Source organism: Channa argus, chromosome 3, assembly GCF_033026475.1.
Source record: "Channa argus isolate prfri chromosome 3, Channa argus male v1.0, whole genome shotgun sequence".
Classification (NCBI taxonomy): domain Eukaryota; kingdom Metazoa; phylum Chordata; class Actinopteri; order Anabantiformes; family Channidae; genus Channa; species Channa argus.
Genome location: NC_090199.1, coordinates 1,978,530 through 2,006,463, shown reverse-complemented (window position 1 = coordinate 2,006,463; position 27,934 = coordinate 1,978,530). Strand labels below are relative to the sequence as shown.

The 27,934-nt window shown below is 41.9% G+C and overlaps 1 protein-coding gene and 1 long non-coding RNA gene across 8 annotated transcripts in view; one reads left to right on the top strand and one right to left on the bottom strand.

The window, feature by feature from the left end:
- kcnh1b (potassium voltage-gated channel, subfamily H (eag-related), member 1b) overlaps positions 1 to 27,890 on the top strand; it is a 55,821-nt gene extending 27,931 nt beyond the window's left edge. For 2 of the 7 annotated variants that reach the window (XM_067499490.1, XM_067499489.1), the window contains 3 exons: positions 608 to 860; positions 5,669 to 5,865; positions 13,008 to 18,413. In XM_067499490.1, coding sequence (XP_067355591.1) covers positions 608 to 860; positions 5,669 to 5,865; positions 13,008 to 13,856 — 1,299 coding nt within the window. In that variant the 3' untranslated portion in view covers positions 13,857 to 18,413. The other 5 variants (XR_010913955.1, XR_010913954.1, XR_010913956.1 and 2 more) reach the window with 5 other exon arrangements.
- LOC137124525 (uncharacterized) lies at positions 7,595 to 11,961 on the bottom strand. Its single transcript, XR_010913980.1, has 2 exons — positions 8,312 to 11,961; positions 7,595 to 7,997 (listed from the first exon to the last, which is right to left on the bottom strand). It is a non-coding gene; the product is annotated as an uncharacterized lncRNA (long non-coding RNA).
- Positions 27,891 to 27,934: the final 44 nt, after the last annotated feature.

Here is a 27,934-nt window from a genome sequence, read left to right as displayed (position 1 = left end):
GCTATATTACTGAAGCTTGCAGAACCTATCCTGTTTGGTAACCATGGTAACTAGGATTAGGCAAAAGCCATCACAAATGAGCACTTCCCTTTTTGAAAGGTAACTTCTTTACCCTGTGGCTGCTCTTTTGTTGCTTTTACACAACCAACAAAGTATAAATAGGTGGAACGTATTTATTGAAAGGCTCTTTGCAGACCCTCAAAATGTGCTGCAGACATCAAGTGATCAACAAAACAAAAATACTTCAGCCTGTTATATCATGCAATTTCACTGAGGTGGCAACAACAATTAGCCAGTAGCTAAAGTGGCAGTGATAAATCATAGCAGCGGTTCCTTTAACATAAAAGCTAAAATCTGATTGAATGTTGATCATTTCCTAACCTGAAAGAAGATCGAACAGGTAAGATAAGATTTCTACAGTTAGTCAGCATGTGTTTCTGTAATAGCAACTTGTGAAAATCCTGTCTCACTTTCTTCTGATCTTGAGCTTTCTTGTAGTTTTGTGCACATGAGGATGTTTGAACAAGTGAAGTGCACTGTGGTGTTCACATACTTTTGGTCAGCAGGAGAACACAGAGCATTCATGTATTCATGTGTGTGACCTCAGGTGCTGCAGATTTGTCCCAAGGACATGCGAGCAGACATCTGCGTCCATCTCAACAGGAAGGTGTTTAAGGAGCACCCGGCGTTCCGTCTGGCCAGTGATGGCTGCCTGCGAGCGCTGGCCATGGAGTTCCAGACCATCCACAGTGCGCCAGGCGACCTCCTCTACCACGCCGGAGAGAGCGTGGACAGCCTCTGCTTCGTGGTGTCGGGGTCGCTGGAGGTCATCCAGGACGATGAGGTGGTGGCCATTTTAGGTGAGTGTACAATTGCACATGTGCAGGACAAACGTTTGCGGACAGGGAAAGAATGGAGTGTCTGGATGACAGGTGAGCTCATCACATGAAGCAAGGCCTCCTCATATTTAAAAATGAAACTGAAAACACCTTGAAACTACATTTCACGCTGTGAAACGGAGCCCTGCTGTCTCTTTTCTGACAGATAAGCAGCATCTTCTATCACCATTTGTCCACGTTGGAGGCAAATGTGGTTACTGATCCATTTATTGTATCCAGGTTACCCCACAGTTCGCTGTGGTTGTTCACAGATCCTGAACGAACGTAGCCATTGTCTTATGAGCAACATTCATCTTTTCAAAGCCAAACCACCTCCATGAGAGTGAGAACGATCCAGGTCCCACAATTAGATCTAACACTGTAGACTGTGAGGCTGGTGCTGTCTGTGTTTCGTCTGCTGGTTGTGTTTGTTCGCTCATTTTTCAGCAGCTGCACTTAGCTTGTGGTGCAGGGGCCAAATGGTTTGCAAGTAATGATTAGTCATCTTATTAAAAGCCAGGGCCTGGACAGGTCTACAAAGTGAACTAGAATGGGGATCGAGATGGTGGAGACACACGTGCAAACAATTACTTTCATTGTACATTTCTGTTCATTTTGACAACAATTTTACTTGTGTATGATTCTGTTGCAAGTCTTTTAAGGTGGTATTAAGCCTTGCATGGAGTTTGTCTTTACCTGGAGTCTCCCAGTAATCTGCCAGATCAGGCTACATGATTCCACCAGTGTGTTTTAGTGTGTTAGCTCCCACATAGTTAAATCAACAATGACAGTATCATCATAGATGGTACTTGTCACACACGCCTGCTTCCACTGAGTTAAGAGTTTTTTTGGTTGGTTTATGTTTTTCTTTTTCGCTTATGGTCATTTTGAGGTGTTCCAGCTGTGAACAGCTGGTCCTGTTGAGAAGTCAGGGTTTTTATGTCTTAGCATTAATGTGTGGTGTGACTAAGACCCAAATGGCATAAACCTTCTTTTAAGGGGCTGCTCTCTCTGATTCACTTCTGTTCTAGAATTTGTAATTCCACGCTCAGTTGCACTTGTGTCGTCTCAGTGACAGGGAAAACAGAACTTCCCCTCACGGTGCTGATACTGTAGAGAAGCGTTAACGGTGAATTTGCATCCTCACACTTCTTCTTCAATGATCAGCGACGAGTCCAAAGTATTTTTAACGAGTGTATCACTATAATCTCCCTATAATTTGGCTAAACCAAGAGGAAAAGTGCTTTCTATTTGTCGGAGGGGGTTTGAATAACAATACATCTTGTACTTATAGATTTATTTTAGCACGAAATGTGAACGTGGAAAATCACAAGAAATGTCAGATTCTGACAAAAATTTACCTTCAAACACCAGGAAGGTTGAAAATAGTGTGTGATTTTAAAGATCTGATGATTTCTTGCTCTTCTGAACAAGCAGAAAAAATTCAGGGTTGAAAGAGGAACATTCAGATAGGAGAATGGCAAAGGTGAAGAAACGCTGAAGGAAAAGGAGATTTCCTGTTCAGTTCTGCAGAATCTCTGCAGAACCTCATCCCTGTCAGGCTCAGTCATCAACACGTCTTCTCTCAGGTTAAACATTTTTTTAGACAGAAGAGAAATGAAATGTCAAAGTGTTTATTCTGGAAGAGAAAATGGAGAATTGAAAGTGTTCTCTTCTTATTTTTTATTTTTTTTGTCCTGCCAGCTGACACCACCTCCGCCTCACTCTGGAGGAAACACCTGAGCTCTCAGACAAAATCAGTGAAAACACTGAAGCCTGCAGTGTCACCTGCCACAGAAATGACACAGAGCAGAACAAAAGCAGGAGACGCTCCACTGATTCTTCAACCCATCAAAATCCAAACCTAAAAAAAGTGTTTGCTACTTCCGTCAGTGTGCGTAGGAATTATGCTCCAGGGTCCTCGTTAGCAAGACATCATCTTTATAAAGTGCGTTTTCCTTTTTCTTTTTCTTCTTTTAATAAGCTGCCGCTCTTTTGGTGACAGACGGCGAGAGTTCGTCGGTTCAGACACAAACAGAAAGAAAGATGATTGAGGAGGCTGTTGAGGTGAAGCGCGGCTCAACGAACAGCCGTAAGAGCCATTATGCAATTCAGTCTGAGTGTTCACAGAGGCGCTCAGCCCTTCAGTGTCAGAGTGCAGGCACTAACTCAGCTTCCTGTTTCGATCCAACATCTAAATCTTTTGCCAAATTAGCTGTGATGCTCTTAGGATGTCGTTCAACTGGTTCAGAAAGAACCATATTTACAGCTGCTGACCTAACTAACTAACTAACTACTCACCTGTTCACTCTTTGTTAAATATGCCCCTCCAGAACCCCTCATACTGAAAAATGTGACTCAGAGGGTGAATGATGTCACACATGGGTTTTCTGACCCGTTTGGATTTGTAGAGGTGGGTGTGATGTATTGGCCAAGTCGCAGATACATCGGAGGACAATGGACTCATGTTAGTATCTCATTCAAATATCTTCATCAACTGTTCAGTTTACGCACTTTTCTAATGAGGATTTAGACCCAAACCACCTTCTCTCATGTAACCAGGCTGGTGATCACATGTCCATAATAAAAGGCTTCTGTTCTTAAACCCCCAGGATTAAATTCACGTCCCTGGTCCCTTTTGAATACAAAGTGTCTGTATGTTTCCACCTTTGTGGACAAATGTAGGATGAAGTTTGGTGAGGAAAGCACTAAACTAGGACCGTCTGAGTTTTTATCTAATGTTTAGTTCAGCGTGTTGTTGTGCAGAAATACTGTGGGAGATCTTTAATTTGGAAATAACAACCAGGAGGCTGATGTGAATGTGGTTTTTAAGCTCTGAAGACCATAATTACTAACTGTATGATGTGCAAACAGCATGAATCCACTGTTCAGTCTGTCAGCTGGTAATCGTAGCTGCTCACAGGCCACACTTTCGTTTGGGTCCAGGAGTCTTTTTGTCTTTGCTGTGATGCTAAGAGGAAATCAGATCGACCTGCTGCACCTCACCAGCATGTTTTTTTTCCACAGATATCCGTCTTTACTTACAGATGTGGATTAGATTACACATATTATCATCAAATTTAATCTGCTTTAGTTCCCCTCAGGATAAATATTTAGATTCTCACTGCAGATCCCTCATCACTGTCTCTTTAGTTTCCTATCACATTAGAAACTATTTACAGTCCATGTGTTCAGCTCAGCTTCACTTCCACTTTCCCTCGGAGCAGCTGCAGCCTCCATCAAAACCATCCTTCACCCTGATAAATGTGTGTTTTTACTCTGCTGCTCCGTTAATGACAGCGTTCATCATTTTGACCCTGTCGTCATTTGTCCGTCTTCACCAGAGGGGACAGACGTGTTGCTTAATGGATGGACCAGAGATGTGAATGATAAAACTCAGCTTGGCCTCAGGTGTTGCAGACAGATTCTTCTTGCTCCAGAAGAGAAACACAGACCAATCTGCTCATGTAAAAGCAGCCACACAGACTCGACACAAAATAAAAATGGTTACTATCCAGAAATGGACTTGATAATCACTGAACAAACATGGTCCTTATAACTGCAGAACTCTCATAAGAATCCTCAGGTTGTAAAGGTTTAGATTAAGTCTAAATCTAAAACTCTAAAAATGTTGGAAATTGTTGCTGTAATGATGACGACGACGGTGGTGAAATATGACACATACTTGACATGTAGACTATGAACCAAGATCCAAATTCACTAACTTCTGATACTATTTTTAATGCATTTGTAGTGCGTTTGTTATTCTTAGATTTTCTTGTTCGACGTGCAGTTGAATTCTAGGAAAAATAAGTAAAACAAATCAGAAAGCATTTTAAATGTTACTGCTGGGGGCAGATTTGGTTGTTCTTCTTCTAACAGAAATGAGCCAAACCATTTTCATAAATTATTCAGCAACACTGATCTTTGAATAATCTGGCATAAAATACCTCACATTGTGTTTAACTCACTTTAAAGTTTAAAGTAAGTGATTTATTTTTTATTTCTTTTGTTCTGTCTGGTTATGAACTTAACTCATAGAACTTTAATAACATATGTAGATGGCTGATTTTGTTGCCCAGGTATTGACCAGATTTTACAGGTTTAATGAGCAGATGTTTGTTTCCTCAAAATCCCTCAAACACTTCCCACACTGGAGAATTTGAAAGAAAATACCCTGGATATGAGCTGAAATGACTTCCTGTCGACCTTAATCAAAGATGTTCAGGCTGAATCTGCCTCGCACACATAAAACTGTCGCCTTTATGCTCAGCGACTTGTTCTCCGAACTGAAATTCGACGATTGCGGGGCTGTAAAACGGCTTTTTATGTCTTCTGGCTCAGATTAAGTTCTGCTGCAGCTGTCTGGTTGAATCCTGTGTGATGGTTTCTGTCAGCCTAAGTGCCTCCGGTTTGATTTAGCAAAAAGCTGCAGGCTGTGCAGACCAATGAGCTGACAGCTTCCAGCAAAGGAACACTTTTATTCCCCAGGTACATTTTCAGACCAGAGGCACAGTTTTCTTCCTGTTCATACTGGACATTAAGAGATATTTCTTAATGAGCTTTCAGAGGAAGTGACGGCATTTACACAAAGCAAATGATTAGAGACGTCCCTCAATCGAAGGAGCTCAATGAGTTTGGAACAAATGAATCTTGCACATGTTCAGTTGAGAAAATCATGATTCTGCAGCTGCAGTGTCGGTGGTTTATGTGCTTGTTCTGACTCCGATCAGCTGAAAGTCTTTGCAGACTTTTTAGTGGGTGAGACTGATCTGTGTGTGTGTCTTCAGGTAAAGGTGACGTGTTCGGCGACGTGTTCTGGAAGGAGATGACGCTGGCTCAGTCCTGCGCTAACGTCCGAGCGCTGACCTACTGCGACCTCCACATCATTAAGCGAGACGCGCTGCAGAAAGTTCTGGAGTTTTACGCCAACTTCGCCAACCACTTTGCCAGAAACCTGGTGCTCACCTACAACCTGAGGAAGAGGGTGAGTTCGTGATTCAGGTTTTACAGTGTAATTTAGTGAATTGGGTAAAAACAAAGCATTACCCAGAAAGTTACTCACCTTTGTCACCATGTTTTACCTGCTTGTGAACAAATAACCCACTTTTCAAAGCAGAAAGACAAATATGAAACCTCTATGGATTAAACATAATCATACTCATAATGTTGTTTGTAGTTTGATTTCCATGTGAAACTAAAATATAAGGGAGAACATTTTGATTTGTTGTTGCACAAATGGCCCCTCGACAGCTGAATGAAGCTCAGAGTTGCAGCCTCTGCACCTTCAGGTGGTGTCAGTAAACACCTAATCACAAAAACAAGTATATAGTGAATAGTAAATATTATTGCAATTATTTTTGATTTACACATTACAAATAAGGTTGAAAATATAATGCGTGGCTGTGTAATAAGCAAATGGTTGTTATTGCTAAACCTTAGTTTAGTTTCCCAGCACAGAGAAACATTCTCATTTCCCAAAAAAGCTCATTTCCTCTTTCACTGTACATGTGTCTAAGCACCTGTAGAAAACAGTACTGATACCTGATTCATACAAAGTCCACCACAATAGAGTTCCTGCAATTTTTAGATTATTTTTTATTTATTTTAACCTGCATTTTCATAAAGCAGGACTCTGTGTGTGTGGATCCTCTCGCAGCTCGTGCTGAGCTTGCATTGTCATCTCCTGAAGACTTTGCACACACTAAGCTGCTTTGTTCTCAGATTGTCCTCCCGCACAGAGCAGGTGTGATGTCAGTAAAGCTAACAGTGTGGAGGTGGACGATGACAGGCCGCTCTGTTCGCACCTCTGCTGCTGCTGCTGCAGTACAAACACACTCTGCTCTGTCTAACACTCACTGCATTTACCCTAAAGAGGGAAAAAAGGAATAAAAAAATCTAAATGCAACAAAGTTTTTGTACCTGGTTCGTCCGCGGATCATGGACACCGTTGCCTCCGGCAGGATTTAGTCAACCCCCCCCTTCCCATTTCACCTGGCATTTCCCATCTAATTTGTTATAAATATGCTGAATATGTCATCATCTCAAAATGTTCATGCAGTTCATCCGAACTGAAGTGTGTGTGGATCTTAAAAGCACTGAATTCAGATTCCTTTAAAAAAGCCCTTAGAAGAGAGAGGAAGCTGTAAATGCTCAAACAGGTGCTGCTTTACTGGGTTTGTTCAGACTGTGGCAGCTGTGTTTTGTATGTCCACACTGGAAGGTGAAGGGAACAGCCTGCTGCCTAAAAGAAACGCTAATTAACACACGCTTATTCTTTGGGATAATCACTTGGTGGCACAAATTTTTTCCAGTTGACTTCATTAAATCAGTGCAACAAGATGCCTTAATTATAGAAAATGCAGAAATCATGATGGAAAAAGGCCATTTGTGTTTGTGTCATGTATTAATTAGTTAGATTCCCGCAGTTCCATCAAAAAAAGGTCTTTACAAGGTTTAAAAAAAAACATTTAACTTTAATTTACCAGGGACTTGTTAATGTTTTTTCTTTAAGTAAGAAGCAATCACCTCATGATGTGTCTTTCAGCTTAACACATCCTCCTTTTCCATAGAGTGAAGTATTTTTTACTATAGTAACAAAGAGGGTGAATACTTTTTTCCTCTAGTTGGTGAGACATCAGCTTTTAGCTGCATGAAATACTTATTAAAGTGAAACTTTGGTGTTGGCTTTGTTTCATGACAGATTTCGGTTGAGGATCAGAAACAGTTTAGTCTGATTTACAAAAAAGAAAAAAAAAAGAAATTCTGTGTTTTTTCTCTTTTTCCCCACATTGTTGTGCACACACACACACACACACACACACACACACACACACACACACACACACACACACACACACACACACACAAAATAAATATAGACAGTAGTCACACATGTAGCCAATATACAGGACAGTATAAACAGTTTTTGGGGTGTGAGGTTTTCCCTGGGGGGGTAGGAAACATTTTAAAAAGCTCTTACTTTGCCTCAGGGTCTTTGTTCAGTCCAGTGCTGACAGTTAAACGTCACCTGCCGTAGCTGTAATATTCTCTAACATCTCCCCGTCACCTCCGTGTGTATTAGACATGGAGCGTCAAACTTCCTGCAGCCCAGTGTGGCTACAAGTTAGCATAGTGAAGGACAGTAATATAAAAGTAATAGTAATATAATATTAATATAAAAACATCCTTATACAGGAGAAATAGTCCATCCATCTCATTAAACAAAGGATCTGCCTCCTCATGAATCCCAATTTAATCTCTGCTGACAGGGCATTTAAATTGGACATGAGGTTATTTCAAATAAGCCATGTGTGTTTGGCTATTGCGAATTAAATACCAACGTAATAGAGTTTTAAATTAAAATTCAATGCAGCATCTTTCAGCTGAGAGCCAGCAGGCCGTAGCTACATCTTCCTCTTTGTGATTCTCACCTGCAGAAGACGGGTCCTTGAGCCCCGAAAGGTCGATTTCATAAGATTCTCTATTTATCAAACAGCAGGAATCGATGCACTGATTTACACGTTCAGTGGATAATCTGTTGACAGGGACAGATACACAGGACCTGTTCACGTCAAAGGGAGGAATAATTCACTTCCTCTCTCTCATCTAAATCGAGAGTAAATAAAAGTGTAAGAAATACTCAACACAAGGCTTTAGGATCACAGAGCCACCAGAGAATTAACTATGTTATTGACCTCATCAGTGACACAAAGGGCAGATTTGACTGGACTGGAATGAAGTGAAACCATCTTTAAAACCACAGAAACGGTTACACCTGCTCACACAACTCTCACTTCCTCATTCTTCAACATCTGAGAGACAAAGCAAAGTGAAGACAGTCCTTTAACCAACATATGGGTAGAAATTACAAACAAAATACAGTAATTCCACCTCTTTGTGGCGTAAAGAATGTTTAACATGTCAAACAGAGTCTGTTCTGGAATCAGGAGAAACCATGACATTATTCCAAGCAGGAGTAAATTCAAACGTCCTGATGCCTGAGTGGAGGTGACTGTGTGAACAGCAGCTACAGGATTTCAACTCACAGGACTGAAGAAAAACTAGAACCTGTACAAATTTTCTCATATAGAATTGAGCACAAAAACAACACAATAGCTGTTGATGTGGCCGGTCAGAGCCTTTGTTTGAGACGAATCTGTGCACAGTTTCCAGTCTCGTTTGCCTTTAATTTTACCTTCAAAGACAAAGTATTTTGAAAAAAAGACAAGGAGTAAAATAAAATAAGATGAAAACAAAGGGGCCGAGCTGGGAATCAAACACTGCTCTCGTTCTTTCCCGGTCAGTTTCACAGCTTCACCATCTTGTCTGTCTCTTTACGCTGTAAATCGATAAGAAACCCATCGTGTCCTGTTCTGCTTGGCTGTGCAGTAATGACACTGCTGAAGAGAAACGGCCTGTCGAGGCGACTTTCATCTCTACACCCCCTGATTGCTTTGAGAGCTTTGGCCCCAACATCCTCAACAGCAGCTCTACAGAAACCAGCCTCATGTTGGTTCAAGCCTCATGTTTACATTTTCATTTAAATGAGGAACATTTCCACACTTTGTCTTCAGGATTGTAGTAGAATGTGCCTGGAATAGTATCAAGAAAATCGATGTCTTACATCAACCTTGTGGATGGTTTTTGTCCTGAAAGACAGAGATACCAAGCACTACTGGAATCAATGACATAAAGTCTAAAGTGGATAGTCGGGGTTCTCAGAGGATGAACTTTAATCATTACTGAACCTTAATCCTTCAAATGTACACAATTATCCACAAAGTGTTTTAAAACTTTCGGATTTTATTTACTTGTACACGTGCCCCGATGCCGATACCAATATCGTATATTAAACTTCTCTGATACTGAACCAGATACTACGTTAACCTCCGCAGGCATGTGGGGGTGGAAAAATGTCTGACGCTTCGAGCGGTTTTAACATGATTGATGAGGACAAACGTGAAGCTGCATGCAAACTCTGCTCTGCTAAAGTCTTAAGATCTAGTTACTAACATTAAAACTTCATGTTTCTCAAGAATTTTTAAAAAAAACCTTTAATATTGGTGACTGACATCAACAACAAACAGGGTTATAAACAGTAACTAGAACCTTACCTGAAGTTCACCTTGTTTTCCAAAGTAATTTTACCTTCATATTCCTAAGTTGGACCATTGATACATGTCCACACTTCTCCATCCAGGATCTCAGGCTAAATCTGTGCTTTGTTTTTCATTTTACATTTTCTTTTTGTTCGTTTGTGCAAAATTTGCACTGTCTATTAAATACTGGCTGCCACCATATTTGTTTTAGTAGCAGAGAACTCGATCATTTCTATTCTAATGGGATTTGCATAACTGCAATGGATTGATGAGGATTTTAGTTGCTTGTAATATGAGTTGTTCAGCAACTCAGAAAGTACACATTGTACTGACATTGGTAATACTGTGGTCTATCAGAATGTTCCTTTTCACATTAGATTTGACTGCCTCAGTATTTAGACCCATTCTCTTTTTGTACATTTGACTGCATTGTAAATTTATTTCTAAATGTATAACATTTAAATTTGTTCATCAATCTTCAAATCTGCAACCAAAAAAAAAGAGAACTAAAAAACTAATTGTATCAAGATAAAATTCAAACTTATAATTCACCACTTGTAGAACCCTTTTTGGTCATTACACCAGCATATCTTCTGTAAGTCTCTAAGCTTCTTACACTTGCCGTTATCAATAATTATATCAATCAAATTTTATTTTTGTAGCACCTTTTGATGCAGGTGTTACAAGTCTTTGAACAATAACCAAAATCTCTGGTTAGTCCTGGTTGAATTGTAGAAATCGTTCTGTGACCTTCAGGCACTAGTGTCTAAAATATATTAATAAAAGGGGATCGATAGGCCCAGTGTCTACAGGAGACAGCAACATAAAGCTGAGCGTCATCAGCATAGCTGTGGAAGGAGAGGCCATGTCTCCTGTTTAAAAAGTGTCCACAGTCTCTTGAACAACATCTCTGTGTTTGGCTGCATTAATCCTTCGATCAAGTTGTTGTTTCCTCATATTGATGCTTTAATGAACAGTGCAGCTAACAGGTCTTCACACTGGAGGCCACTTCTCGATGTTAGTGGGAGGAGTAGTGCAGAGCTGAGCTGTCAGCAACAACAAGCATGTACAGAAGGCAACTGGTGTGAGTGTTTTTCCACAGCACAGCACGACAAAGTCAAAGGCTTTGTTTGCCTTTCAGAAAACACAATCTGCCATCTGCAGCTCTTTTCAGCTCACTGTGTCTGCACGTTAACGTACCTACTGGGAAATATTGAAGAATAACTTTTCTTTTTGCTACTTCACAGTAAAATAAATAAAAGACTGCAGGTTTATGGAAAATCCTTTATTGTGAAGCATTGGCCAAAACAAAAATCTGCTAATGCAGATTTAAGGTTGTAATGGAAGCATCTCCGAGCATCTCTGCAGGCTGTGGGATTTCTGCATCACAGCACAATGAGCAACCTCAGTCTGATGTGTAGTAAACACAGTGGGAGCAGCTCTCTGATATATTGTGTTAGTATCAGAAGAAGCAGACCAGCAGTGGCTGAAAATTTGCAGTTCTCTCACGTTCTGTGTTCCTCTGTTCCCATCACCCCTGAGAGTTCTCTGATAGAACTGTCCGACGGCGGCGGCTGCTGCTGCTGCTGCTGCTCTGTGCACACGATCCAATTTCAGCAGGTCAGGAGCTCAGTGATTGGCTCAGGGGTCAGCACACTGATAACATCACTGCAGAACAGAGATTATCAGAGGGCTCTTTGTGGTCCAGCTCAGCAGACTTCACGTGTGGCAAATCCTCGACATCATCAAAGACCTTTATCTGACACACGTCGATTTAGCTACCGTATAAAAGGACCTTTGGTTTTGCATCACCTGCAGCGGCAGCGGCTTGGAGTATGATGACACTCACTTTACAGCAGGTCCTGCTCACTTCTGCTGAGCATTTCCCAAATCCTACCTGTGTTTTCCGTTGATACCTTTGCCTCTACGGCAACACTGTTTCCTGTAATTAGTATAAAAATCAACCTGCACAGACTTGAAACCCACAGCAAGTTCACAGCAATTCATAACATAACAATGGTTTTCTCTGTTCAGTGTTTGTTCAAACTCACCTTACATTTAATGCTAAAGTCCTCTTTTATTTGACTTTCACAGTGAAATACAGCAGTTCCATACAAATTATAATAGTACTTTAAAGTATGTTTAAAGGTTTTTTTGTTTTGTTTTGTTTTTGGCAGGTGGAGACAAAGAGTAAAATAAAATAAGATGTTTGATAATGTTTTTCTTTTTAGGAAGATCTTTAAACTCCAATGTTAAGGTCTTTGGTTAAGCGTCATTCATGCTGATCTATCTTACTTTTTTCTTTCAGTTCGACTTTATTTACATAGCACAATTCATCTGCCTTGACCGGTTGGGGTGAGTGGAAACTGGATAACTCCAACGTTCCTTGCAGTAGTACTGGAGGCCAGACTTATGCCGTCTAGAGTTTTTCAGTCCTAAAAAAACTTTTTTTACCTCTCGGGACACTGTACAGCACAGATGTCTGTCTTTGATCATGGAAACATTTTACCAGCTGAAGCAGTGGATTCAATCCACACACTTTCAGTTTGAAACTGTTCATCATGCAGTTTTAATTTGCAGTGAAAAAATTTAATTTAACATCTTTTTTTGAAAAATTTCAATGTTACTTTATTTGTTCATAATTGTGTTTGTCTGTTCTTTGGTCACAAATTGTAAATATGTGTAGAGCCGCTAAAAACAAGAGACAAATGCTATATACATCACATCTGCAGGCATGTTGACATTTTGGTGAATTTGAGGCTCAGAAAACTATGTTCTCAAAACAGATCTGAGCAAACAGCAACTGAAGACTTTAACTCTTAAATCGATGGGATGTATTTATGCATCCTGGACACCTCCCTTTGGAGGTTTTTGTAACACAATCCCAGAGCACAACGCACTCACTTTTTTCTGGTTATGTATGATGTTGCTCACAAATTTAAAATGGTTCTGGAGCGACATAAATCCTGTGGCTAAAATCTTGTGCAGTTGTGGACCCTCTCTGATTTTTTGGTTTGTTTCCTGCCAGATCGTTTTTCGTAAGATCAGCGATGTGAAACGTGAGGAGGAGGAGATGCTGAAGAGAAAGGACGAGGCTCCTCTGAATCTCCCCCCGGACCACCCAGTACGACGACTCTTCCAGCGTTTCCGGCAGCAGAAGGAAGCCCGGCTTGCCGCTGAGCGCATGAGTCAGTGTTCTGGTGACGTGGAGAAAGGTGTCATTCACCTGGAGCAGTCGAGGGGCCCGGAGGTCCTGGCGTCCACCAGTATCATCATGGTGGCTGAGAGCCCAGACACACCTGCAACCTCCTCCACACCCACCACATCCTCTTCAACCAGGGCCTCCAGTCGAGTGATTCTGCACACTCCTTCCATCCAAAATGGCAACGTGACTGGCTGCAAATCTGCAGAGCCACCCAAAGCTAAAGGCTGGGGCCGCTTTAAGGAGTCGGTTGTGAAAGCAGAGTCGTGGAGCAGCGTCTCCAAAGCGGAGTCCATGGAAATCCTGCCCGATAGAACTAAGTCTCATGATGAGATGCCCCTCAAGAAAACCGACTCTTGCGACAGCGGCATCACAAAGAGCGACCTCCGTTTGGATAATGTCGGTGATGCCAGAACACCGCAGGAAAGGAGTCCAGTTCAGTCTGATGAGAAGAGGGTCTTCTGTCCAATACCAGAGCAGAGCCTTCTAGCTTCTTTCCTCGAGCTGAAGCAGGAACTAAGAGGAGACATCAAATCTTTGAACACTAGGATGGAGGTGCTGGAGGGTCAGTTAGCTGAGATGCTTCAGCTTCTCAAATCAAGGAAGTCATCTGGCTCCTTCTTTGACATCACGCGGCCTCCTTCCCCGGATTCGGATAAGGACAGTCTATCTTGAAATGGGCTTGAAGTCAGTCCAGGGATGTCAAACCAATTAGCATTGAGCCGCAAGAAGTGCTTGTGAGTGCAGTGCGAAGCTGCCCTGATGGCAGTCGATGAAATCACACCAACAGCATTTTGTTGCATTTCTGGAGTCGTCCTGATGTTTGCAACATTACAGACGGACACTGGAATAACATTTTTACTTATATCAGAAACTAGAGAAAGAGTATTAACATTTCACAATGGCACCTTCGCTCCTCTGCACAGGAAGCCTTTAGACCTTCCTGTGATTTTTGGCAATAATAACAGACGACTTTAACATTGTTGTTTTTTAACTGGACTCTGGCACTGTGATGAAAGAAAGTGTGCTGTAAGAGGGGATTTGATAGCTGGCATCTGGTCTCCTGAAGTCTGGTCCACAAAAGTTTTAGAACTGTTCACAGCCTCCATGAAGGCTCTCAATCAGATGAGGGTTTATACACCTCAGAATGACGGGGCTGAGGTGGGTTTTATCCAAAACTGCTCAAAGGGGGAGACGTGTTAAATCTTCCTGATGGAAGTGGACAAATGGAATATGTTACTACAATGTTAAGTTTAAGTCACGGTAAATATTAATGAAATCATTGAATAACATCATAAGAAAGTTCCTCTCCGTTATTGGTTGTTGGGAGCGTTTATCAAAAGACTGGAAAAAAAAAACAGACAGCTAACGGTGAGCGGTTGGACTCAGTGAGACATGCGAACGGACCAGATTAACTGAAGTGGGCTGAAAACTTTCAGGATTTATTGCAGAAAAAGCAACAGAATGTCACCACCTGCATGCAGACTAACCACTGTGTGTACAGACGTCAGCAAAAATAAATATTGATTTTAGATTTAATACAGAGAGGTGAAAATCTGGCCTTAAATGCTTCTGATTCTGATTATTTGTATTTATTTTTTTGCTAAAATTGGATGCACTGAAAGGAGATTGTGTTTACCTCTCAAATTTCAAAGTCAACATTAAACAGATTCAGACAATTTAAAAGGATAGACATGGTTATAAGTCTGTTATCTCTAAGAGTCTGGATTTTAGAACAGATGTGCCAATGTTTGATTTAAATCATAAATAATCCCACATGGTAATAATGTATGTGGCTGCATGTGTTATCAGGATAAGGTCACCACATCACAGGCCTGTGTATTTATGCTTGGCATGAAGTTTGGTTATGTCCAGGCTGCTTACAGTTGGATCTGATGCATAAATTAGGTGGGCAGGGTGGGTTTCAGCAAACAGGGCACGTCTCGGGTCTAAGGAAGTGATCCATAATATTCTTAAGGAACATGCAAGGTGAGGGTCACATGAGGCATCAAAAATTTAAGATGATAACTTTTGTGGCGTAGTTAGCGCTAGAAGTAGCTCAGCATGTTATGTTGGTGCATGGGCTCGACTTCTTCACATTTCCTGAGCATGGAATCTATTTTTTATCTTTTTCTATTTTTAAAGATACAATATGAAACATCTGGGAATCTGGCTAATCAGAGCACATTAGAAATCAATGCACCCCCCCCCCCCCAACCCCTGCTGTGCTCCACTACGCTGCTGAGGTATTATAGTCTCATGAAAGTACAATGTACAAAGATGCTTTAAAAGTTGCCAGCTGAGCGGCAATGATTGGCCTCTGGTTGGTTAGAAGCTTGAGCCTCGCTCAGAAACCTTTACAAGGTTGAAAATATCTGGGTCAGGATTTTCCCGCAATAAGATGTTTCCAAGCATATTTCTAGTAAATACTAGAAAAAAGTTAATACAGCGGCTTTAAATGTGTGTCTCAAGTGTTTAGATCATTTATACTGTTTCTGCCTGATGCCGTCTCCAGCCGTGCTCTGGCTTATCTGATTGCCTTTTTAAATATATTAATAGACGTACATATTCTTTCTGATCACTGTGGAAACTGAAACTGTCAGAGAGAGTTTTCAGTCTGATAAAGTTTAATTTTAATCATGAATAACCTGCTCAATCTAAAGCGCTTGGATTTAGTGTTGCTTCAGGGAGGGATTACATCAAATAAGTGGCTACCTGGTGGCTCTGAAACATGAAACTGAGTTTCTTCTCACCCTACTTTATTCATCTCTCATGAGGATTTTGACCTAATGCTGTTTTAAATGTAAATTCTGTGCACATTTCACAACACAATTAAAGCTCCATTAACCAACGTTTGACTACCAGGGGGAATAAAATGTGTTTGTGTGTTAGAATGCAGGTCACCGTGCTCAGTGTTCATGGTCAGTGGCACCATTCTTGTAGGAAAGATGCTTCTGTGCCTCTTTGGGAAGAGATGTGGGTTCTACTCAGTATTTCTCCTGTTTTTTCTTTCTGAATGTTCAAGCACAGAGGAAGTTGGTTCTTCTCCAGATGTTGCCGTATGTGGCCTCTAATGGGCATGAATGGAGTCTCCCGACGGTTTTTCATATTTGAGATACTCATGGGTAAAAATCCGGCAGCGTGTCTTGAGCGACAGCAGTGACCATTGATCTGTTAGTTGTTTGTTCCGGTGTCAAATGTACAAACTCCATCATATTCTACTGCTTTTCACTTGCAGATTGTTTTTAAGCGAACAGCCAACGTCATGTCCTGTTGTGCGGAAAACCAATAGACCCATAGGGAAGCATCGAGTGGCTGAGCTGAAATGTCCTGATTGTTCCAGCTTCTTTATTGTGCCTCCATCACAGCTGTAAAACTTTCCAGCGCAGCAAACCTTAATGATTTTATATGCAACATTTTACTCTGTGAAACATGACGCTTTACTCCTCTGTTCATCTACCGGTCAGCTGTGCAGCAACTGATTCAGTACACAACCAACTGGCTACAAAGTCAACTTCGAGTTTCTAAAGTAAATATCGAGTTCTTTGAGCTCCAGTGAAATTTGGTGAAGTCTGACTCAAGAGACCTTCTTGCCCAGACTCAACCATGCAGGAGTCTATAAATCACCCTGGCTGTGTTGGCCCACACTGTTCTCTGCCAAGAGCTGGACGCTAAGTCAGCACTGTTCATCTTGGTGTGACCAGGCACTGAGGCTGACGGCCCTGCAAATTTTTGAAAACTTGCTGGAGAATGCAGTTGATCCGCAATAATAAATTCCAGTATTGATTTTTATGTGTTTTTGCTTTTTGACTTCCTGTGGTGTGGTTTCTACCACAATGACTAGTGAACACCAAAGTATGTACACTTTTGTTTTCTGCAGTGTCTTTAAGGGCTCTCGCAGGTTTCCCATGGGGTGTTTCGAAGCCTGGAGGTGGAATCACTGTTCATCACCGTCTTTTATTCTGAAGACAAAATCTTAATATGGAGACAAAGTTGTGCAGCAGAAACCAACATGACTGAGTTTAAAAAGCTGAGACACCTCTCAGTCATGGTAAAAAAACAAAACCCTAACTTCTTTAAAACTTGAAGGTTTATCTCCTTAATTTAACTTCAGTTTCAAAACTCTGCATTCAGACCGTCATGATAATTAATTCAATAATCTGAGCTGAACTTTGTATTTGTAGACTTCACCTCAGTATAATCAGAGCTGCACCTAGTGGACATTAGAGTAAATGCAGCAGAACACAGTTCAGTGAAATGATATGATTGGAAATACCCCCACGTATTTAGTCCATGTGGACAAATTCACCACCTCTGCCTCATCAAATAACCCAATTTAATTATAATGATGTCCAGGTTCATTTGGAGTTTACTGGGCCCTTTAGGCTCCACATTCAAAACTTAGCTGTGTTTTTTGTCTAAACTGATCAAACCTAGAAAAGTTTGCACACCCAGTTTACATCCTGCTGTTTTAAGTTGAGTATCGTCTGTAAATGTGATTATCGAAGCAAATAAATCTTCTTTACAGGTTTTGTCAAAGCAGGTCACACATGGATACTAGAACCGTAAAAAACAAAAACACATTTGATGCTTTTTTCCTGACTAATATGAGGAAATGTAATCTGTCCTTTAAAGATATACTCTTACTGAAAAGCCTAAATGATAATCTGACATGTACGTTTGTCTTGACTTTGGTATCTCGTGTATCCTAGGTGTGATAATATCGTCCTAATATGCAATTATTGCCATGTTTGCTAGTTTTACTGAGAGACTGGTTGTTGTTTGTGGTACTTTGTGTATCTTGCGCTGTCCATGGGCTCCCTCAGTATCCACACTAATGCACTTTGGTCGCATTGCATGACGCTGCCGTCTAACAGTTTTTTTGTGTGTTTTTTTTTTTTTTTTTTTTGAAAGACTGACCCTGAGCTGACCTTGCCTTGTTACTAATATATGTTGGAGGACTTTGAGGTTTTATTCTCTCTGATCCCATCCATGTAACGACCGCTGTCTGTGCATGAACAGCACCTCCGTGTTAAAATGGTACGTCTTAATATCACATGTGCACTGTTTTGGAAATTCACAACTTGAAAGAAAAGCTTGAATAGTAGTAACCACAGATATAGATTCTTATTTCTGTTCTTTACTTGTTGTCAGGAATGAAATCTGTATCTGCACAGAGAATTTATAAAACGTAAAACCAAATGTCAACAATAAATAATTTTCTACTTTGTAGTTTTTGTAGTTGGACTTGTTCTTTATTTGTCTGTCTGGACTCCACAGGTCATTGCTTCCTTACATTAACTGATTGTATCACAGTGTATAATTGCATCACTTATCCCCAAAGAGCAGTTTGCATCAGCAAAACTGCTATTGGTCTAAAGATATTGAGCCTTTAATCAGAAGCTGCTTTGACTCTGCAGGTTCAACATGTAATTTGTTGTTCGTATTTAGTACATTTTGTCATATTTCTTATTTTTCAAGGTAGCTTTTTAATCAGATTTCCAACATATTTTCCATTTTAGTTTTCAATGTAAAATGAATCCTGCTGTAGCAGCATTCTCACTGAGTTACATGCTCCTTCCACCCGACCGGTTAACTTGTCAGGCATACATGTAAAGTGATAAGTCAAAAAGTGAGTAACAACGCATGCTCTTGTGTCTAGGTGCTGCAAGGTGCTGCAGGATGCTACAGGATGCTGTGGCAGCCATTTTGGGTCAGGCTGCCTCTCACTCTGTAAAGTCACCGACCCTGGATCCAGCAAAAAAACCAGACCGTCCTGCTTCCTCCTCCATGTTTGACAGTTGATGTCACACACTGAGGAACCAAGCTTTGCCTGCTGGACAAAACCCTGCGTGATGAACCGAACATTACAAATTTTTAAAGTCCATAACACCTTCTTGCAGTCTTCAGTAGTCCACTGACAGTGTTTCATGCCCCAGGCCTCTTTGTCTTAGCGATGACTTTCTCTTCCCTGTTGAAACTGAGACTTGTTTAGCCTGGGCTTGAAGCTGAGGACTCAGACCCTTCTGATTGTGTCTCCCAGACCTCTTCCTGTCAGTTTCCCCCAGTTTCTGAGTGACCTTTGAAAACTGTACTCACTGACTTTCTCACACATTTAAGTGTTATGTGGTCTGTTAGTTGCCTTTTTCTCACCATTTTTTATAGCAACGCGCTACTTTTCGCGGTATAATTCTGTTCAAATACTGCGCATGCGCGGCCGAGCCGCAACCTGTTGAAGTTGCTCCACGTTTCTTTTATTCTTCCTTTTTCATATTTTTAGTGTAGTATTTTAATATCCACTTTGTTTTGTAGAGCTTCATTGATCATGCGGTTGAAGGGAGTTTTTAATTTGTTTTTATCACCGCGGAACTTTTTCTGCTTCCAGCTGTGAACAGCGCGCAACAGCTGTCTGCAGCTGGAGCCGCTCAGTTGTTTACAGTGGGGAACAGCTGATGTGGCTGCAGCAGATCGGCGCAGTTCGTTTGGACTTTAAACATCCAGGACGAAAAGGGCTGGAAAAGAAAACAGCCGAGCGAGGGACAGAAGATTCATGCCGCATCTCCCATCTGTGATTACGGGCAACGTGAGAACGAGGGGGACGAGCTGTCTGCACTGGTGGGGGGCTGGTCCTGTACATCAGCAACAGGTGGTGCCATACTGCTCATGTTACGGTTGGCGTTGGGCCTCCGTCCTTACTTACATCACCGTCCATATTCCTCCCTCCGCCTCCGCAGAGGGCGCTTGTGACGTCATACACTCGGTCGCAGCCAGACTCCAGAGCCGTCATCCCGACGCCCTGTTTATGACCTCAGGTGACTTGAATCATGCGGCCCTCTCCAAGAACCTTCTCATTTCATGTATCTTTACTCGTACTCGTCTATTGGTGGAAGTTCTTTTCTACTTTTACAATTTCCCCCATGGGATCAATAAAGGGGTTGAATCTCAAATCTTGGAATTATGCTCACGTGGGTCTGATACAGCAGCACAGTGCGCAAACAGAGGTAAGTCATCAGGACAGTTGGGAAACCTGCAGCAACATGGCTGCAGAACAGCTTTGAGTGAAATGTCCTTTTTCAGTTTTGGGTCATTTTGTCCTTTTTTTTAAACCTTTAGCAGGTCACCACCTACGCACTGGGCTTGAAGTCAAAAAAATAATAATTACATTTCTAGTTTTCCTGACGTATTTAAATTGATGGATGCTGCATAGTTAGTTTCAGCAGCCAGGTAATTTATCAATGTCGTTGCCATAGTTACGTGCTGCTTCATTTATTATGGGCTCTGATTTAGTAAAACTGTTTTTGGATAGTAAACCTGGCAGCCAATCAGAAGCCAGTATTGTGTGTGTGATTCAGAGCCATTCAGATTCAACTTACTTGCATTAAAGTGTTAATGTCTTTATTCAATCATTGTTAGAACTGAAATAATCATTTAAATTTGTGACATTACAAACACTAATCTCGTTGTTTAAAATCTTCGTCTTCTTTCTCTTTGTGTGTCTCAGCTCGTCTCACTGCTCCACGCCCTACTGGAGCTTTTCCAAACCAACAGGGAATCCCTGAACCTCCCCCTTTGGAAAAAACCTGCTTCCTGCAGACCCCCCCCCCCCCCCCCCCCTCCTCCTAATTTTTTGATCTGCATTGCAGTGCCAGCCATCCTCTTCCCCATCCTTCCTTCCTCCAGGCTGATCTCCGCAGCAGCATACAAACAGCGGGGCGATCGTCAGTCTGACATTAAACATGCCTGCACAGCTTCCCTCTCCTCCTCCTCCTCCTCCTCTTTTGAATCTCTGCGTTACTTTGGTGTCACAGCGTCCCCTACAGTCCAAGATCACAGATGTTTTTTAAATCTATTTAGTGCCGCTTAAAATGAATAAAGCTCAGCAGAAAACAGGTTATTTTTATTTCAAAAAGTCTAATAGAAATAGCCTATGAATAACCTCCATATTCTACAGTCCAGTGTTGAACCCCCTCCCCTCCAAGTCCAGCTGATCCTGTCTGACCAGATCTTCAGTTTTCATTTTTATTGTCTATTGTGCAGATGATCATTTTAGGGACAGAGGCCAAAGAAAGTGGGACCAGTTGGAGACGGACCTGGTCCTGTAGATTGTCTTCTCAGGTTTAGTTTTATCTATGACTTCTAATCAGTACGTTGCCACACTGAACTCTTTGAGTCATTCTTTTCATTCATCTCCTGAATCTTCCACATCCTTTTGCCAACGCATGGACCTGAAAGTTTTGAACAACGCAGGGCAACTTTCTTACCTGCTCATCAATCGTATCATAATCTTAAGTGCCACCGACAGCAAGAACAGCAACATGTAAAGATTGGTTTTACTCCCTTTACATCCAGTGGATCAGGTGCTCCCTGACTCGTGGTCCTCAGCTGCTGGAGCTGAGCTTTTCTTTGTCTTGAAAACGGACAAGACTCACCAGACTTGCACTGACTAATGAGGTTTGAACATCACCATTTGGAATATTTTGTCATTTTCTACCACTTTTTCTTCAACTCCTCTAAGGACGAGCTGCCACCTCTAATCACAACCAACCATGGAGTTACAGCAGCACTTCTGGAGAGGGGCACCTGGCTGCAGACCAAGACCACAGCCTATAGATGGCCGACTTGAACCTCAGCCGGAAATTGTGAACTTTTCTGGAGGTTGGTTTTTCTCACGATTTTTCTGCGGGTTATGGCCTTGAACAATGTCTTTCTCTGGGCTTGAAATTACCACTTCATCAGATTCACTTCACCAGGGAAGCAGTTGCAGACAAAGGGCGACTGAGTAAAACTTACAAGATACAGCATTTAAAGATATTTTGTGTTAATTTATAGTTGTATCCAGCATTACCGCCACATGACGCTGCTGATATTTGTGTGCTCTTACATGTACAGGAAGTGCATTAAAGTTTGTAGCATCACTGCTGATATTTGGACTACAAGAGGCTGAAAATACTTATATATTGTGTATCTTGTTGCTTACACAAGTATTTTCAGCATGTTTACATTCAAGTTACATTTAGGTACCAGACCTGGCTGTACCAGTTACCATGATGCCACCAGAACATATGTTTTAATAAACCCAGTCTTTAATTACAAGTTAAGCTCCACATTTTCCTGTTTCTGGGATCTTTATCTTTAAATCACTTTTTTACTCCTGGATTCTTTTTGTAGGTGAAATTCAGCCAAATCCTAACTTCAGACACAGATCACTGCTTTCTGGAGCAGAACTCACCTCTGAACAGTGCAACACGAAGACCTTAGTGGAACTGCATGTGTATGTGAGTATAAAGCCTAGTATCCTTTTAGTAATCTGATCCACTCTGATGAGCAAACATGTAACAGAAATTCACAAATATTGTTAGACATTCATATGTACAGGAAGTACTGACAACTGTTATTATTGATGAATCCTACATGTCAAATCCTAACACGTATTCAAGTTGACATATGTAATTTCGTTGTACATGTGACAAATTTGCCTGGTTCATTAACCAGAAATTGTTTTTCACGTTCTTTCATTTGGGAAGAATATGGAGACAAGCATCATGGCTCCAGTAGGATTCACATCTGTTTTACAGTTTGAATAGTGGCTGCAAATATTAATGGTAGAAATAAACCGTTTCAGACGGGATTTTGGGGTTAAGACGTGTGCAGTGGGGGCAGCAGCTGCAGCCCCGGAGGCTCACTGACAGTTGGCTAACCTCTTCCTTCGCTGTCCAAAACCTCCTGGGCCGTTTTATACCGGTCAGTGCTGGGAGTCATGGCAACAGGTGAAGACTGGTCCCTGATTGGCTGTGTGTCCCAGGATCACCCGTTACCATTTGCAGTCAGAAGTGCTGAGTGGACCCTCCTTTTTAAAGCCCCCATACTCCCAGTTTATGGCCTCCTATTATTTAGCAGATTTGTTTTTGCATCCTGGGTGAACCTTCTGGCGTGAGAGGAAAAAACTGCAGCGGGGGATCATATATGTGCCTCTGCAGGGACGCTGGGGGCATAACCTAACAAATGTGTGGGGTCAATTGGTAAGGACTGCTTTCTGTTGTATTCCTTGTCCAGAGGTAGGGAGTAGAGGTAGAGTGCTGCTAAGATGTGTGCTGAGGTGAGGAGTGGAGGTGATGGAGAGCTTGGATGTGGAATGTACCAACTGGGACTCCATGTTCCCACTTAAAGGTTTTTAAAGTCGATCAATTTCAGAGCCTCACAGTGTGAACTTGGACGTCTGATGAATTTAAGGCAAGTTTGTGTTTGCTCTGCTGCACTGAAAGACAACTTAGTACCTCAATTCTCTGATGTGTGAGTGCTTGTGAAAGTACACTTCTCACCTGAATTATTAAGTTTTGGGATGAATGGTTCTTTTCATGCTGAAACAGACAAAAGGCAGGGTTAGTGACGTTGCTCATGATGATGATGATGATGATGATGTGCCAGCTTGTTTGTTTAGAGAATCAGATATTAAGAGCGAGCTCCTCTTGCCTGCTGCTACAGGCCGGACGGACGAGGAGAATGTCAAAGTTACCTGGTTCCTCTGACTCTAAGGACGTCGGCAACCGGTTAGTAACAGACACCAACAAAGATGTCTGCTGTAGATGAGCAGGTGGTAAGCTCGGTTTGGGGGCAAACGGACTTGGATTACTTTAGAGTAGAGCAGGTTTGATTTACGACAAGGATTGTTTTTAATGGAAGCACTGCAAGAAGGTAAGGTTCTACAATAGCGTTTATTAAACTCACGCAAATGACGGGAGTAAGATTTCCTGATGGGAACACAACCAACAAAAAGAAATCAAGGAGAACGAAGGAGCAGGAGAAGGGAAACTGTCAATACAGAATAAAGAAACAAGCTTCTAAACTTCAGTCAAGCCTCAAGAGGACTGGAAGAGGACGGCGCATGCTCACATAGAGGAGATGGCTCAATTAAAAGTTGGGATGTGTCCTCCTCCTGCCTGGAGAGAGGCGGGGAGGGGGGGAGGGGGAGGGGTGTGGGGGGAGAGGGGAACAGGGGAACAGGGTCAGCCACACAAACAATGTTAGCTTCGGTAGATTTAACATCGAGCCCCCCAGGCGACAACAATGGCGTCAGCAAGGCCTTTTCCGCGTCTAAACGTTGCTAGATTTCTCTCTGGCTGGTTTCAGTGTGCTTGAACAGCACAAAGTCCAAACAATTGGGAGGTTTTTCTGTTTTCCATTGCACTCAGCAAGTCACAACTGCCATAAAGAGACAAAGGTTGCAGCTGCTGCAGCCTTGCACGCTGCTGCCATCAAAAGAAGTTGCCGTTGATCCAGAATGTGAGGTCGGCGTCTGAAGGAGGCTTAAAAAATGTTAGCTATGGTGCTTTGGTGAGGAGTGTTACTAGGTCAGGTACTGTCCTGCTTTCTAATCCAGGCTTCATGAAGCAGGGGAAAGACGATTCCGAGGCAGTTTGCTCTATGCAGTGCTCATACTGGATGGGAGGTTGCTCTTAGCGCAGGGCAGTCACAGCGAGTCTAGTGAGAGAAAAGGCGGCAGATACAAATTCAACAACAAGGGTCAAAATGTTTTAGCTTCTATGATCAATCGGTCTAAAAGTAAATGAAATGTTTGTCAGCGGTTGATCCAGGTTCCCCAGGGCATCGCTTTGGGTAACGGGTTTTAGTTGTGAGGACTGTTTTTGTCTCCTTTGTTTTTTTACATTTAGTCCAAATGACTGAATGTTAGACATGTACTTGTTGGGTCCATCAGATGTTTATGCCTGACTGAAGGTTACAAATAGGAACAGAACATCATTAAGGCTGTGAAACTTAACGTCCCTGCAGCCTAAAAGCTTCTTGTTGTGCTCAACAAAGACGCTGCATCCACACAATGTAAAAAGTGGAAGAACTTAACTTGCATTAACCAACTACCCATAACCACATAATTCAGCTGAGGTTTGAAGATGTTGCCATGAGTTTGAATTTACTTTGGCAGGAGGTTTAGAGCTGTAACACTGCTTGGAAAGGCTGTAAGATGTTTTTCTAGGCAAGTCTTTCTGTAAGTTTTACGGCTTTATAACCAAAGCAGTAACTGAGGAGTAACACAAAGTATAAAAGTGATACTAGCTGTGTGTCGGACGTTGCTGTTAACTGGCTGCCGTTGTTCCTGCAGGTTTCCCAAAGGGACGCTACTGAGAAGCTGGCTCACCAAGTCGCGGCCCAGATTGCTGCTGCTGATCGCAGGGTTGAAGAGGCCTCAGGTGACCCTCATGAGGAGGAAAAGGATGAAGCGCACAAAAGTAGCAAAGGCCACGTAAGCGGTAAATATGGCTTATATTGCATGGAGGAACGCTTAACCCCAACTCCAACAAAAACCCAGAAACTGGTTAGAAAACAGGATGGCAATGTTTTTGTCCTTCAGAAAAACCAAAAGCTCTACTTTTTGCTAGTTTTAATCTCTGCCCAACAAGCGTTTAAACATGCTAAAAAACCCTAAACTGGATGGATCCATAGAGCCCTGAACACCTAAGGCAAAACCATCAACCTCCATTTCTTCTGACGTTCTAAGGACCTTTTTAATCCAGCCTTGTCCGTCCAGTTCAGTGGAAATCTGCTTCACCCCCGTTGTGTTGAAGGTTTCTGGGGTCGGTGGATTCAATTCACTCACCCAACACTTCCCTCTCTGATTTGAATGATTCGATCAATCCTGTTCTAACCTGCCCAATCTGAAGAGTTTAGTCCGAGGGTTTAGTTAGCGTTGCAGCTTTACTACAGCTTTATACTGATTCACATTATTGGAGCTGGAGGAGCAAAGATTATCGGAGGGTGTAGATCAATAAATATCAGGTTCTGTAATGTCATGACGATCTCAGCACGGAATGGAAGCGCTCAGTCAGGATTAAGTCTGAGTGAAGCAGCAGCTGTGGACAGATGGTTGGGGTTTTACATGTTGTTGAGTCGGTCCATGTCAGTCCTATCGGACATTGGACATTGCAGTCAAATGTATAAGTTGTTTTTGCTTGAAAATGGCAGAAATTTTTATGTTTTATTCCCAGATGCAAAGGATTATTAAAGGTTGTTATGGGAATATGAAGAGCAGAAGCTAGTATAGTGTGGGAGCTCCTTATATTTAAATCAATCCAGGTTTGTTCAGGGTCCCCAAAGTACTACATACACCCAAACAGCCTTTGATTTGTGGTGAAAACGTGACCCAACCTCTATCAAGCCCAAGTGTGAAGCAGGGTATTTAAGCATTAAGTGATTTTGTCCTACTTTCAACAAAACCATCAACAAGCTAAAGACACAATGTTCCATTATTACCTTGTATTTTTGATCTATGGATGAACTAATGCAACCACGAGGGGCAACAAGCCAGTGTTTTCCTGTGTCAGACCCAAGTCTGGCAAAATGCAGAGGGTTGCGTCAGGAAAGGCATCCGACGTAAAACACAGGCGGAATTAAACATGCGAATCATGACTCCCACACCAAGTCGGACAGGGTTACAGGGAGGCAGGTGATTCGCTGTGGTGACCCCTGAAAGGGAACAGCCGAAAGGAAAAGATGTTGTTCTTTGGATGAACTGAATTGGTTTGGGGTTAAGTGTTCAGCTTGTTTGCATATTAGAAAAATACAGAATTCTGTAAATCTGAGCATTTTTCTGTGATTTTATTTACACTTTGCAAAATGGAGCGATAACACTGATGCATCTATCATAAACCCGGCCTTCATTCTCTGCTTCCAGAACCTGCAGCCGAATGCCCCACTTCACCTGAGTCCTTAACGGAGAGAATCCACTTGTTCGATATGGATGCTAAGGACCGGTGTGTTGGATCTTTGCCCCAGCACCAAACTAACATCCAGGAAAAACGAGTAAAGACAGAGGATGAACAACAGAGACCGAGACCCCCAGACTAATTCGGAGTAAACCCAGTCCTGGACACCAACTTTAACCCCTTTAACCTTTCTATAAATACACATCTGTTTTGGCTCATTAGACTGTAGCTTGTACATCAAACCTTTCCACAAACTGTCCATGTGTTCTTAGCTCCGCCTCTTTCAGGTTTCTTGGTTGATGTGTTGGAGTCTCACGAGAGCCCAAACCAACTGCTGATTAAACTCTTAAATCTGACGGGATGCCAACGCCTACCTCGCATTCTTCTGTCAGATCCAACCTTTAGACATAGCTCACTTCCTTTATGACAAATAACATTCAGGACCTGACGATGCAGGGATACTGCAACAGAAAAGGAAAGATTACCTTAATTATCCTTCCTGTCCACGCAGGATACGCACTTTAACTTTTTAAATTGACGAAATGAGACACACTTGCACACTGGATCTTCGTGGTTTTAGCTGAACTTGTGTTTTTCCTTTTACAATTTTCTTTAACAGACGAGGTTTTGGAACAAATCATTTCACTTTCGTCATGTTTGTTTGTACGTAATTGTGGCCACGCGATCGGCTCAGCTGATGGAGGGTGTGGAGAACCAAAGGCATCACAGAGAATTAGTCTGCGACATATTGTTTTCTGCTCTTACTGCTTGGTAACCGCAGCAGATTCGTTGCTGTAAGGTTAAAGTTTAAATGGCGGTCGAAAGGGATTCGGTCACATCTCATCGGGTCAGAGGGAGGAAAGTGAGATCTGTGTAATGATCCTACTAAACAGCAATTTGATTGTGTGCTTGATGAATAGTTTGATTTTTCTGAAGCATTATATGGAGGATGCATCATTAAATAAAATGGTAACAGGTTTTTCTTTTGACCAAAACACCTCAGTCTCATGTTGTAACTGTGGCGTTTCCTTCAGAAAA